The sequence below is a fragment of the Schizophyllum commune genome, assembly GCF_000143185.2.
Source record: "Schizophyllum commune H4-8 unplaced genomic scaffold SCHCOscaffold_3, whole genome shotgun sequence".
Lineage (NCBI taxonomy): Eukaryota > Fungi > Basidiomycota > Agaricomycetes > Agaricales > Schizophyllaceae > Schizophyllum > Schizophyllum commune.
This window is the reverse complement of record NW_026089540.1, coordinates 2,589,362-2,602,631: the sequence shown is the minus strand read 5'-3', so window position 1 is coordinate 2,602,631 and position 13,270 is coordinate 2,589,362. Positions and strand designations below refer to the sequence as shown.

The window sequence follows — 13,270 nt, the reverse complement described above, 5'->3', positions numbered from 1 at the left end:
ATCACGCGTCGCGTGTACGCGGGTCCAACCATCGTTTTGTTCTCTTCCTCAGCGACCGCGACCACACATTTGTGACGAGCAGTAGCTTTCCTTCTCGCATCCTCTCTTGCCACAACCCACCCGTCGATCTCGCGATGACTACCCGCTACTTCGTGATCACGACGCCTCAGGGCTACAAGGTGCACTTCAAAACCAGGGTTGCCGGCACTCTCAAGATTGTGCCCGCGCCTGGAATGGCTAGGAGGGCGGGTATGGAAGGACAACCCGAAGATAGCATCCATATGCGAATTCGGATGGGCAATGGCAAACCCAAAGTGCGTCCATGTTCGCTTTTGTGCACGGACCGCGTCGCTGATGATGGCTCGTAGCGGAACGAGCCCTGGGAGGGAATTACAGAGTGTCAGCCCTACGACTTCGATCCTTGGCAGGTGCCAGCGCCCGTCCCAGGCCTGTTAACCAAGTTTATGAAGCGACATGGCTGCTCAGCCCAAGATTTCGCCTTCGACTCCGACTACTTTCCCATCCTTGAGAACGATCCTATCCCCGAAGGATACCCCGACGTACCCATCCAACGTATCTCTGGCGTCGCGGGCGGCGCACCGGAGCTTTTCAACGTCTATGCCTACCTGGCGTTGTACGAGCACAGCACGCATCCCAAGGTTGCACGAGAGCGATACAGGAACAAGAAGGATCACTTCGGCATCCCGGGCAAGATCCTCAAGCGCCTCCTCGAGATAGGCTGGACGACGATGGAGGAGTACCGGGAGCGGCTGACGAGCTTGGACTGGGAGTCGTTTGCGCGCTACGAGGCGCTGTGCCGCACGCGCATCAAGTCGGGGAAGCCGGGGTTCCTGCCGGACGGCCAGTATCCCTGGCGGACAGCGGGCATCCGCCCGCCGATGTTGATGCCCGAGCGCCCGCCGCGCACGGACTGTGACCCGGAGCCCCTCAAGGCCAGCCCGCTGAAGATCAACATGCTTAAGAACGAGTACAGGTGGTGGCACTCCTGGGATGAAACCGAGAGGCAGGCGCACAACGACTCCAGGCGACTAGAGAGGATTGTGCTGAGGCTTCCTCCACCCAAGGGCAACGAGTGGGAGGACTGGGAGCTGTCGGAGGCGGAGCGGGAGTGGTTGAAGTACAAGACGGAGGCGGAGGCGTGCAAAGTCCCGCATAAGCGTCGCCGCCCAGATGAGCACGAGGAGGATGCAGAGGAAGAGGTCAGATTCCAGGATGATGACGACGAAGAAGAAGAGAAAGAGGACGGGGCGGACAACGAATACAACGAGTGGTTGAAGGACGACAGCACCAAGGCGAAGAAGCGGTCCCTCAAACACTGCGAGCCGGTGGAAAGACGCCCCATGAAGCTCCTGCGCGCTAACGACGGCTCTGCCATCGACGCGTCCCTCGTCCACGTTGGCGCTGATAGCACCCTCGACGAGGAGGTGCCACCCAACGACGACCCCTTCGGCTCGCAAGCGCCCGCCGACGAAGACTACAGCCAAGGATGGGACATCGACGGAGAGCGGTCATCGCAGCAGCCCATCGAGCACCCTATCGACTTCGGCGACCTGTCCGGCGCCGGCGGCATCACCTTCGGACTCGACGACATGTCCGGCGTGGGTGACGGTAGCTTTGACCTCGACGCCGAGTTCGATGCCGCGGCCGACGCCTCTGGCCGCCCTCGCTCGGACAAGGAGGCTGGGGCGAGCGCCGACTACAGCGATTCGTCGAGCAGCGACCCGCCGGCCGACCCCTCCGACCCATCTGGCGACAGTGCCAACCCCTTCAGTGAATGGGTCGGTCCCTTCGGTGATGGCATCGACCTCTTCAGCGACGGCATCGAGCAGTTCAGCTCGCAGCCCGCGTCGGTCCGCGACGATATCGAGGATCCCATCGAGGACCCCGACAGCCCCTTCGTCGACGACGACCCCGACCCTATCACGCCAGCTCCCACCCCATCTCCTACCCCTGCTAAGCCCTTAACGGACATGTACGAGCCCTTTTGGGGCGTGCTCATGTGAACTAGAGTATGCGACGCGGGATCCATGCGAAGGTAAGCCGCTGTTGAATTGTTTTAAGGACTCTTACTGATGCCGCCACTCAGGTGCACACCCTCCTCTCACACTCAAGCAAAGCAAACTCGCAAACCCTTCCGGTAGCAACCGACCTGCAATTCCGGAGGGCCTGCTGCGACCTCGCGTCCCAGCCCACACGCCTTCGCGCGTCCCCGCCTGCACGTCGGGCCCAGTCTCGAGAGGCTTCATCTTCGCTTGGGCGAGATGCTCCATCCCGCTCAAGCGAGACGATACCCAGCCACCTCGGACCGCGGGACCGCGAATGAAGCGTCACGCTTCCGGTCTCTTTTCGGTTTACCTTGTTACCTTGCGTTCAGGACCTTTTTTTCTTCAACAATCCCAGATGCACGATGTCTTCCCCCTTTTCCCTTTCATCAATAAATTCTCAACACTTTTCGTTCGTACTTATCCCTTGTTTGGCCTATCTATCTGACCTCGTTTTATTGCCTCTTCTTTCTACCTTCTAGTCATGTTGTTATCCACTTCTTTTCCTCTTCAATCCTGGCGCTCTGTCCAGCCATATCTCATGTATTGGCTGGACCCTATACACTGCCGGACTCTTCGTCCTTACATATTTTGTGTCGTTCAAATGCAATGTGCCTGTGTCCCTGTGGGATATCTATCCACGCTCGTCCCATCCAATGTTCTTGAGCTGCCACCCAGCGAGGTATGCCAGTAACAGAAGTTCGAGATCATGCGCGAAAACTTGTGGCAACTTCTCGTCTTGACGCGCTTATCCCACAGCAAGTTCAACACAAATATCATCATCAAATCCCTTCGCAGTAGTACACACAGAGTACTATGTACATTTGCAGACCGTACACACAGAGTATGTACAACCGTAGACCGTACACATCGTGTACAGCCGCGCGCGTTGTATACGCGTACAGTGTACACAAACGCAAATACCATGATTATGGAAGATAGGTCCGAGACAGCAGGCGGGGGATAGCGAGTGTGAGTAGGGCAGTAGTAGGCGGTGAGAATTACAGAGTCCGTGTGCGGGTCCGTGTTTACAGTAGTGGGAAGCGACATGTCCAAGTACAGGAGTGGAAGTCCGTGTGCAGAGATCCAAGAAACCAAGGAAGATTATCGCCGCGGGGGCGGGGGATAGTGAGGTACGGCATGAAGGGGCAAGGCGGGAGATAGTGTACGCAAAGTCCAGAGCCAGAGAATGCGTGTCGTGGAAGGAACGAGTCGGGAGAAAGTGTCTATGCGGGCGACGGTGTCGTGGACAGGGAAGGCATGACGGCGTAACGGCGTTGGAGGGCGTAGCGGCGTACGAGGACATCACTGGCATGGCGGAAGTGACGAGTCGTTTACTCCTCGTACGCGGTATCCTCCGCGGGGTCGGCTTGCTCGTCGGCCATGGGGCTGTAGATATGGAACGTCGGGGAGAGATTGCCAGAGTCGCCGAGGACTGGTAGGCGTTAGACGGTGTGGGGGAAGAGCGAGGATAGGGAAAACGTACGCGCGACGACGTAATCCCAGCGCTCCTCCACTTCTGGGACGGTGAAGAAGACGACACCGTCCTTGAGCGAGAAGCCCTTGGCGAGCGGGTGGGCTAGACGAGTGGTCAATTCCACGTTACAAGTGCAGGATGACCATAAATCGCCCAACGTACTGGAGTTGAGATGCTCGCTCTCCTCATCCGGGTGGCCCAGCAGGATGGTGCCGTTCAGGTTGGTCACGTTGGGTGGCATGTCCGACGTGTCTGTAGGCTCCAGGGGTCAGCTCCAAAGCACGCTTAACGATCTACGCGCAACAACTCACCCCAAGTAACATTCGCCGGCTCACCCACCTGCCAGTCGATCTCGCCGACGGGGTAGATGATCTTGGGCCGCCAGACGACGAGCTCGTGCGGCTTGCTGTACGGTGCCGCGTTGGCGAGGCCCGCGAGCAGGGCGGCGGAGAGGGCGAAGAGCGTGGACGACAGCATCTTTTGAGTGGTGTGGAAAGATGAGGTGCGGATGTCTTTGAGGGAGGAAAGAGCGGGAAAGGCGAGGACGCCCGAAGCTGACGATGGGAATGGGAAAGGGAGAGAGAGAGAAAGGCAGACTGGCTGACCTGCCCGACGCGCTTTAGGCTTTATACTCGTACAGGCGGATCGCGGGTAGCGTGCTTGACAGGTCGAGTCCACGCGCCTTGGGGATAGCGCGTCTTTTGTGTCCGCCAGCGTGTCCTTTGCGTCCGTCGCCCCGCCCTCGAGGTCCTTGAGGCCGTCACATCCGCGGCTATACGTCCTCGAGCGGGGTGAGGGCGGTACGGAGAGGGAGCTCCGGGCGGCGTAGAACGGCGGAGGGTCGTCCAGGTGGGGGTTTAGAGGACCTTGCGTCGTGCATGTTGCGGTGGGCGCCGGAGGCTGTACAGTGTAGAGGTAGTAAGGAGTAGCGCGGAGGAAACGGACGCACTAGAGCTCCTTTCGAGGGGAATATTCGAGGGCGGGTGAATTATGAGTTGGCTTTAAGACCCGAGGACTTGCTTCAGACGAGAGGAGTGAAGTGCTTCTTTCGCCATCGCTAGACTCATAGGAAGGTATGCAAAGAGCCAAGAGGACAATCAAGTTTTCAGTCGAGCGATAGAAACCATCTTTGATTATGTGGCAATAGTACATTTGAATGTAACGTGCGGCGGGAAGGATACGCGGAGGCGGTCCAAGGGAGCACGAGCGTAGGTGGATACAAGGTGGACACCAGCAAGATCGAACGAGATGGCATCGTACGACTACGCGTACGAGGGATTCAAGATCGTAAAGAAAGGCGTGTACGTTGTTTCAGCGCCCCATTGCACTACGCAGGATATCAGCACTGTAGGTGATATAGATACTAAGTAGCTTACTCACTCTCGATAGCATAGTCGTTGCCTGCGGGGATACTATTCGGCACGACTGTTGTGTAAGATCCTTTGTTGGGGACAGCTTCTGCGAGGGCGCCGACTGAAGGAGTTCAGTGGCATGAACACAAAGAAAGGAGGAAGTTGACCTCACCTGTTTTGAGGTCATCGGGACCACCTTTTACGAGGACTAGATTAATGATCTCTCCATCCAGGTTGATCCTGAAGTTTTCGCTCTTTAGTTGGAACGGTAGAGGAGAGGCAAGTTCCGAACGTACCATCTGAAATTGAATGGTTGGCCGGCCACGACAAGGTCACCTCCCAAAGGGGCGGTAAAGACGTTGTATAGGCTGCGAGGGAGTACTTCCGGGCGTTGACACGGGAGGCAGTTTGCGCTGGCTGAGAGCGGGAAGAGCGCGACGACAAGCGCCAGTGCGAGAACGAAGGCGCGTTGGACGTAATTGCGCATAGAGGTCGCCATCGCAGACGCCGGAGGAGACACGTAGAGATGCAGGGTTTCGTTTTTCGCGAGCGACAGCGACCCATACACCCTTTATAATCCTTGCGCGCACGGGGGCTTACCGAGACAACATCCCGCTGGTCTGAAAGCGGGCGATGGACACGGTGGGGCGAGGAATTTCTATCAAGCGCTATATTGCCTAGAGAGGTTTCAGGTGGAGGCAGAATAACGACCGTCGACCGCAGAGAGGCAGAGACAGAAGCAGAGGTATCCACGGCTCGGGATTCTATGAGACAGGCATCCGCATCGGGCGGCAGTAAACCACTGGAAGACTCATTCTTCCCGACGGCGTTGCTGTTTCTGGTCAACGGTATAGGGGCGGGGGCGAGCGTGATGCAGGGGGACTTCAGGCGACACTCGATTGTGACGGTTACATGCAAGCCAACCGCGGCCCGGCCGTTCCCGGCTCGACGCCGCCTCGAGGCAATCACGCTTTCGGAGAAATTGCACGTGACCGCGTGCATCGATCAACAAAGAATTTGCAATTTCGATGGCCATTGGCCAATTCCATTGTCGCCTTCTTGTCCTCGACGCCCACATTCGGCTAACGCACGCCAGCCGCGAGGCAGGCCCGGCTCTGACTTGCTGCGCTGATCCCATGGGTTGATCTTGACCATCATCTTCTCCCTTTCAGTCGAAGGGGATCTGTGAATTTCGAGTGCGACTTTCTTTGTTAGACGCTGGTAGGCGCCGGAGGACAATCAGGACTTGACATAGCCCGGTTGGCCAGGTGGTGTTATTTGGTATGTGATGTTGATTGTCACGCTCGGTCGTTGACCTCTGACCACCATCTAGTCATCCGCTAGCTTTAAGCTGGTTTAGTCCTGCGCTATGAATGTGGCACCCGAGTTGATGAACAACAAAACTATCAACGACAAGCCGATCTCCACGGCAAGACAACAGTCATTCGGACCGTCTGCATCGCTGCACTCTCCTCCCGCGACACCGCCCACGAGCTTCACGAACGCCAATATGCGCAACGAAATCGACGTCGACGCTGCTGCCGAGTCCCTCGACGATATGCCGAGGGCACCGGGCCCTTCTACGCTCGCCTATCCCACGCACGACACGCCACACGACCCCACCGCCGATGAACGGGACACCGAATCCGACGATCGGCCCTCCAACCTCTGCCATCCCGAATACCTCACGGTCCCCCTCGAAATGCTCCTCGACGACTCGCACGACATCCCGCGCACCTTGCACGACACCGCCGAAGCATACACACTCCTCGCCTTACGGTTGCGCACCGAGGCGCGCGCGCTCCAGCGGGACGGCGCGTCGTACCCGGCCCTGGATGCCATCCGCAAGCGCGCTGGCGATCTAGCGCATCTGCTGCATGTGCATTCACGGCTGGCGCTGAGCAAGGAGTTGGAGCCGATTCTCAAGTACGAGATTGGGGGATCGGTACCTCTGGATAGTGGGAGACTCGCCGAGGACGAGATACGGAATGCGGAGGACTCGGTGACGGTGTGCCACTGCGCCATGCGTGTGGTGTCGGATATTATGGCGTTCTGGCGATTGTACCAATTATTCTCTGGTACGTCGGGTTTAGTTTTCTCTGCACTCGCGCCTAACTCACCACACAGATGACGACCTATGCTTGCTGATGAACGATCTGTGTGATATTATCCTGGCGAGGAAACTGTACATTGTCAAGGCAAGACAAACATGCGCCATCGCGGTGTGGGCGCTATATGCGCAGAACCTGCCGTGGGATGTACTCGCCACTCAGAAGAACCAACTAGCATGCGCATTCGGGCGCGCAATCCGTGGCGAAGTCGGCCTCTCGATGACCATCTCAGATGGGTGTAAGGTGTGTATTTCTTCAACCGTAGTACAAGCCTCGCGAGCTCATAACTCTCCAGGCCTTCCATAAATTCTCGAAGCTACACCCCGCACTCTTTCTGCCGGAATTCGAGCTGCAGTTCCCGACAGTCTTGCGCTACCTCCGCTCCTCGTCACCCGAGCGCAGACTATACGCCGCGCACGCTCTCGCTGGCTTCGCCCTCGGCAAGCTCTCCTCCGGACTCGCTCTCTCCGGCGCCTGCACCGCTCTCCACACCTGCATCGCAGATAAACCCGCCGACCCCACGTTCCCCACCTTTCAAAGCACCCTCGAAGCCGCCTGCAAACAACTCGGTCCCACCCATTGCGGCGACGGCCCGATCTTCGGTACCGTCGTCGTCCTCGCGCTCATCCTTATCTCTGGCCCCGCCCTCTTCGCGCACCCCGCGTCCGTGCAGCTGATCGTCGCCGTGGCCGTTGCGGCGAGCACGCACGGCCGGTCGTCGGCGCGCAAGCTGGGTGCGAGGGTGTGGCGCGCGCTCGCGTGGGCGGCGGCGCAGGCGAGCGCGGGGACGAGGGAGCGCACAAGAGAGAGGCTCTGGCGGCTCGTCGCGCAGGAGCTGCGGTTCGGCGCGGGCGCGGGGGTGGTGGCGGGGATGCTGATGTCGGGGGTGGGGGAGGATGTGGGGCGGGCGGTGGGGATGGTTGAGACGATGCTTGCGCATAAGGAGGACGCGGTGCGTGAGGAGGCCGCGGGGGCGCTGGTGCGCATGCTGGGGGCGGGTGTTAAGGCGGAGGAGGGGACCGTGGGCATGGACGGGTTGGTGGACAAGGAGATGCTGGAGGGAGGTGTGCTGTTTACGCCGTACACGCGGTTGACAGCGCTAGCCACTGGGCTGAAGGGGTTCGATATGGGCCTCGTGCGGGCGCTGGGCGAGGGGGAAGTGTTAGCGTACTGGGACAGGCCGGCCGGCTGTTGGGAGAGGGTGGCGAAGGCGGGGCTGGCGCATGAGCAGGACGTGCTGGACGCGTGGCAGAATTTGCTGCTCTCGCAGGCGCATCTGTCGCAGGGGATGGGTCATCTGACGGCCCCGCCGGCGCATGTGGAGGATATTACGCGGAGGATTGTCGCGTTTGTCGATGTGGAGAAGGACAAAGAAGGCGCCGACGACGACAAGCGGGTCGACGAGCAAGTCAAGCAGCTTCACCTCATCGCCTCCCTCTACTCCGTCGTCCGCAACGTATACTCCGCGCCTTGGCTCTTGCGAGTCGCTCGTGCCGTCCTCAACGCCGTGTTCGATGCGGGCTGCCGTGTATCCGACGGCCGTGTACGTGTCGCACTTGCCCGCTGCGTAGCGGCGCTGGTGGCGTCCGGACATCGAGAATTGGTGAAGCACGTGTTCGAGACGTGGAAGGTGGACGCGCTGCTGGGGAGGGCGATTTGGACGGAGGTAGCAAGGGGGTGTACAGGAGGAAGACCAGCGGGCGAGAGGCCGGCGATCGCGGGGTCGCCGTCGTTCAGCTGCGTCGGGTGGCAAGACCTTGCGTATTTTTTGTCTTTGCCGTTGAAGTGAGTTCCTCTGTTACGTGGAGTCGAAGTATGCCTTACTGACCTCCCTCGTAGTGGCTGGTGCATGGACGGCGAAGAGAGCGAGGGATGGGTAGACCTTCTGCAGGTGGCTGCGCAGAAGGCAGGCGTGGAGTCGACAATCATGGTCGCAGAGATCTTCGAGCTCGTCGACCGCGCAGAGGATCTGTGGATCGACTCCTTCCTCTCGAACCCTCGACTCATCCTCGCGGTGCTCAACCATATCGATCTCTCGTTGCCGGTGGAGGTCAATGTGTTGCTCGAAGCCATGGATACCATACTTCATCGCATGTACCCACCGACGGAGGATACGATGGCGACATGCCAGGCGATGTTGGACAAGATGACGAGGATCGTGCAAGAGGCGGCGCCTGCGATTATTGTCTCCGTTCTGACAGCGATGAACCGGAGTCTATGTCGCTGGCTGGAAAATACAGACGAAGCGATCTCGGATGAGGATTACAATGGTCATGTAAGTCCGTCCCTCGCCTTTCTACTTATCCGTCGCTGATATCCGCTTCTCAGCTCATCGCCTTGTACGCTGCCGCCCTCACGAGGCTCGCTTCGAGCCTAACATCCGAAGACATACTCCAACCCTCCACGGACACATCGCGCACCCTCACCGACATCCTCCATGCTCTCTCCGACTTCTTCTCCTCTGTCTTCTACGCGCCCTTCCCCGGTGACGGCCCCATGCACTTTGAGGCGTTCTGGCGGAAGACGTATCATGGGGACGCGAGCTTTTACCCGCATATTTCGGAGAGGCTGGGGAATTGTTTGGCTGCGCTGGACCAGTGCGAGGGGGGTAGTTTGGGGCAGGGGCTGTCGCAGAGTCAGTCCGTTCGGACGGGGGCGCAAAAGGAATCGCAGATCTCTCCGAAACGACGAAGCCAGGAGGATCCGTGCTTCCCCGCTGAGCTGGCCAGCGCGTTCAGGACGGACTCGTCGCCGATGAGGTCGCCTCGGAGGTCGGAGAGGCAGCAACGTTCCGCTCAACCATTTGGTACACTGTCCACGTCAGACCATCCGCGGCTACCCACAGGCATGGCGCGTCGGGTGTCCGGTCACGCGCAAAAGCGCAAGGCGTCTGTGGGGTTGAGCCCTTGTACGCCGAAGCGGCGGCGGCGGGTCTCGCTGAAGGGCGGAGATGAGCAGACCCTCGGTGCTGCGGATGTGAAGAGCGAGTCGCCTGCATCGGCGTTGAAGAGGAAGAGGTTGGCTGGCGACGAGATGGATACCTCGGAGGAAGCGCCAACGACGCCTAGTCCAACGAGGAGGACGAACCGATTGGTTTTAGATGCGGTGGAGGTGCCGACGATGATGCAAGTGCGGCGGGACGAGCGGAGGGACAGCCTTCGATCGTCGCAGGAGGATTATGATGAATGGGAGAGGGGTGTTGGGACGCAAGGGCAGCATACGAGTTATGAGAAGGAGGAAGAGGAAGAGGAGGAAGATGGTGCGTCTGCTGTTCGTATCGCGTTCATGACGCTGACCAGTCCGCAGATGAGGTTCTGCCTAGCGACGAAGAGGAGCTCGCCGAAGTCACGCGCTTGCGCTCGTCCATGCCTCCGCCCTCTCAGCCCGTTCCTCGACCTCAGCTTGAAGATCGGTCGCAGACAGAGCCGGTCCTCTCACAAGTACATCGACAGGAGGCACCCTCCCTTCGCCGCGCGGCTACGGAGGGCGGGTCGTCGGCGAAGCTCGCTGCCCTTCGACAAGCGCACTCGGCGATCATGTCGAGCGATTCGCAGACGCCGACGGAGGACCTGATGGAGGCGCAGCAGCTGGCGATACAAATACAAGCGGAGCTGAATGAGAGGTTGAAGAAGCAGTTGCGTGGGCGGAGGCGATGAAGGATCAAATGCTAATGCTGCTGTGGGGACTTTTCGTGTGGATTGAACGCTGCATTGTATACTAGACACTTATTTATGCGTATTTATTGGGGGTTCCTAGTTTCAGGCGTAGGAGATCAGTCAGAGGACGAGTATGTTACTGAATCGTGTGTGCCTGTCGTGCGTTGTGGGTCCACTCGGAGCTGCAATTGATCCAAATCGGGAAGTGCCTGCCTTGCCGATCCGTTGCTTCGATCTTCCTACCACTTGCATCATCCTGTCATGGTCGGATCGCCGACCCCCTCAGATTCTAACATATTCCACGTCTTTTTTTCTGCGGTTTCTGAAAGCTGAACACAACGTATGCGAACTACTCTCGCAGATGCTGCGAGTGATAGAACAGACTCGGTGTCGAGGGACTCTACGAAAGATTCGCAGAGCCAGTGGCTGGCGCTGAGCTAAGGACCTGCTACGATAGCCTGCGTCATCCAGGCAACGGCGATCCGCATCCAAATCTTGCTCGAAGAAGCCGCCATCGCAATGGACAGCCAGCATATAAGGAGTGACAAAGAGGGGCGCTAGCTGCCCCTCCGTTCCTCTTTCCCCGATGCCTGACAGTCAAGTGCTCTCCAAGGACACGCCACACCCGCTCTCGCTCACCGGCCTCGCCGACCGCGCATATAATTACGCGTCGAACGCGTTCATATCCGCAGGATGGCGCCCTTTGCTGGGCTTGGCTGAAAACGCGGCCGTTGCGTACGTGGATCGTTGGTTCGCGACCTGGAGAGTGCTTACGAACGCGCAGGATGATGCAGAAGATCGACAAAGGGCAGCTACGCGTCGTCACAAAAGACCGGGTGTACCAGTTTCCAGATGCACCAGCCAAGTATGACGAGCGCACGGCTGAGATACGCGTCTTGAACGACGCGTTTTGGTTGCGTCTATGCTTGATGGGCGACCTTGGCTTCTCCGAGGCGTTCATGTACTCTGAGGTCGAGTGCGACGACCTCGTTTCTTTATTCCAAGTACGCCCTCCGCCTGCTTCCGTTGACCTGACAGCGTCCAGCTTTCAACCCACAGATCTTCCTCGACAACCGCGAGAACCTCGTCAACCTCGACTCGAAGATATCCTACCTATACTCCTTGCCGCAAAAGCTCACCTCGTATCGCTTCCTCAACACCATCTCTAACTCTCGCTCCAACATCTCTGCCCACTACGACATTTCCAACGCCATGTTCGCTGGTTTCCTCTCGAAGGATATGACCTACTCGTGCGCGATGTTTACCGACCTCGATGGCGATTTGGACGGGTCCGCGAGCCCAGCCACCGGTACCCATGGCCGTCAGCCATCTAGCACGTCCTCGGGCTCGAGTACGCCTGCGAAGGTACAGGGAGACCAGGAAGAATCGAATGAGCTGTACGAAGCGCAGTTACGAAAGCTCGATCATGTCATCGAGAAGGCGCGCATCTGGCCTGGCAATCGTGTACTTGAGATCGGCTCTGGTATGTACACAAATGAAGCTCTGTTTAACGTGAAACATTCGGACTGACTGTAGACCGCAGGCTGGGGCTCCATGGCCATCCGCATCGCGAAGACCGTACCCGGCACAACCATCGACACCATCACGCTCTCTAGCCAGCAGCTCGTACTCGCGAAGGAGCGCATCGCCACGGCGGGTCTGTCCCACCGCATCCGCGTCCACCTCATGGACTATCGGGACATGCCATTGGAGTGGGAGCACGCCTTCGACAGGGTCGTTAGCATCGAGATGCTAGGTGAGTCTTTTTCGTCGTTCTCTCTGTCGAAGGGCTTTCTCTGGACGGAGGCGTACTGAGGCTAACCTATCGACAGAGGCCGTCGGGCAGGATTTTATCCCTACGTACTTCGCCAAGCTCCACTGGGCTTTGAAGCTCAAGGACGCCTGCGGCGTGATCCAATGCATCACAATCCCCGAAGCCCGTAAGTCGGTCTCATTCCTCTCCTCGCTGATGCTCATACAGCCGCAGGCTTCGAACGCTACATCCGCGAAATCGACTTTATCCGCAAATGGATCTTCCCCGGCGGCTTCCTCCCCACCCTCACCTTTGTCCTCGCATCCCTCACCTCGGGCTCTCAGAACCGCCTCACCGTCGACTCCGTGAGCAACATCGGCCCGCACTACGCGCGCACGCTGAGGGAGTGGCGGAGGAGGTTTTTGGAGAAGTTTGAGAGTGTGGTTGAACCGGCGCTGAGGAAGGAGCATCCGGAGGTGATGGGTGGGGAGAGGGGGAAGGTGGAGGTAGAGGTGTTCAGGCGGAAGTGGTTATGTGAGTTTTGAGGATCCCTGCGATCAATTGGGGGTTTGTTATGAACTGACGTGAACAACAGACTACTACTGCTACTGCGAAGTCGGGTTCACGACGAGGACGTTGGGAGGTGAGCGAACATCGATGCTATGTGGACAATGAGAGCTGACAGGCTGTTCAGACCACATCATCACGTTCACGAGGGAAGGCTTCCAGTGCTATGGATGCGGGACGTTCGCATAGGTAGTTCGAACTTGAGTTCGAAGATATGCTCGGCGAATGAAATGAATGCTCTGCTCCAAACACCAATCATACCACCTTGAGCAAGACCTTTTCGTACCAATG

The 13,270-nt window shown here is 58.5% G+C and overlaps 5 protein-coding genes across 5 annotated transcripts; 3 read left to right on the top strand and 2 right to left on the bottom strand.

The window, feature by feature from the left end:
- Positions 1–134: 134 nt before the first annotated feature.
- Positions 135–2,024, top strand: SCHCODRAFT_02491955 (uncharacterized protein; the record flags this gene model as incomplete). Its single annotated transcript, XM_003034524.1, has 2 exons — positions 135–314; positions 369–2,024. 2 exons carry the CDS (start codon positions 135–137, stop codon positions 2,022–2,024), a joined length of 1,836 nt encoding a protein of 611 aa, XP_003034570.1.
- Positions 2,025–3,397: 1,373 nt separating this feature from the next.
- Positions 3,398–4,017, bottom strand: SCHCODRAFT_02664662 (uncharacterized protein; the record flags this gene model as incomplete). Its single annotated transcript, XM_003033936.1, has 4 exons — positions 3,398–3,498; positions 3,550–3,642; positions 3,703–3,792; positions 3,852–4,017. 4 exons carry the CDS (start codon positions 4,015–4,017, stop codon positions 3,398–3,400), a joined length of 450 nt encoding a protein of 149 aa, XP_003033982.1.
- Positions 4,018–4,654: 637 nt separating this feature from the next.
- On the bottom strand, positions 4,655–5,799 carry SCHCODRAFT_02570106 (uncharacterized protein). The gene is made up of 4 exons (XM_003033935.2): positions 5,189–5,799; positions 5,065–5,132; positions 4,921–5,013; positions 4,655–4,867 (listed from the first exon to the last, which is right to left on the bottom strand). Exons 1-4 carry the CDS (start codon positions 5,389–5,391, stop codon positions 4,803–4,805), a joined length of 429 nt encoding a protein of 142 aa, XP_003033981.1. The 5' UTR covers positions 5,392–5,799; the 3' UTR covers positions 4,655–4,802.
- A 149-nt stretch (positions 5,800–5,948) lies between these two features.
- SCHCODRAFT_02685816 (uncharacterized protein) lies at positions 5,949–10,873 on the top strand. The gene is made up of 7 exons (XM_003034523.3): positions 5,949–6,173; positions 6,226–6,970; positions 7,020–7,246; positions 7,299–8,788; positions 8,843–9,278; positions 9,332–10,262; positions 10,310–10,873. Exons 2-7 carry the CDS (start codon positions 6,262–6,264, stop codon positions 10,657–10,659), a joined length of 4,143 nt encoding a protein of 1,380 aa, XP_003034569.1. The 5' UTR covers positions 5,949–6,173; positions 6,226–6,261; the 3' UTR covers positions 10,660–10,873.
- A 371-nt stretch (positions 10,874–11,244) lies between these two features.
- SCHCODRAFT_02616150 (CFS1-like protein) lies at positions 11,245–13,255 on the top strand (the record flags this gene model as incomplete). Its single annotated transcript, XM_003034522.2, has 8 exons — positions 11,245–11,394; positions 11,444–11,663; positions 11,719–12,142; positions 12,203–12,415; positions 12,492–12,599; positions 12,647–12,946; positions 13,008–13,055; positions 13,107–13,255. Coding segments are annotated over 8 exons (1,525 nt in total), but the record flags the coding sequence as incomplete, so codon positions are not given.
- Positions 13,256–13,270: the final 15 nt, after the last annotated feature.

What these genes read in the sequence shown, in the direction of transcription:
- SCHCODRAFT_02685816 (XM_003034523.3), top strand. Translation starts at nt 6,262, where the DNA reads ATGAATGTGGCACCCGAGTTGATGAACAACAAAACTATCAACGACAAG. An exon ending in ATTGTACCAATTATTCTCTG is followed by an intron (nt 6,971 to 7,019) that starts GTACGTCGGGTT and finishes CTCACCACACAG; the next exon opens with ATGACGACCTATGCTTGCTG. An exon ending in TTTTTGTCTTTGCCGTTGAA is followed by an intron (nt 8,789 to 8,842) that starts GTGAGTTCCTCT and finishes CCTCCCTCGTAG; the next exon opens with TGGCTGGTGCATGGACGGCG.
- SCHCODRAFT_02570106 (XM_003033935.2), bottom strand. Translation starts at nt 5,391, where the DNA reads ATGGCGACCTCTATGCGCAATTACGTCCAACGCGCCTTCGTTCTCGCA. An exon ending in TCCCGATGACCTCAAAACAG is followed by an intron (nt 5,014 to 5,064) that starts GTGAGGTCAACT and finishes GAACTCCTTCAG; the next exon opens with TCGGCGCCCTCGCAGAAGCT. An exon ending in CAACGACTATGCTATCGAGA is followed by an intron (nt 4,868 to 4,920) that starts GTGAGTAAGCTA and finishes TATCCTGCGTAG; the next exon opens with TGCAATGGGGCGCTGAAACA.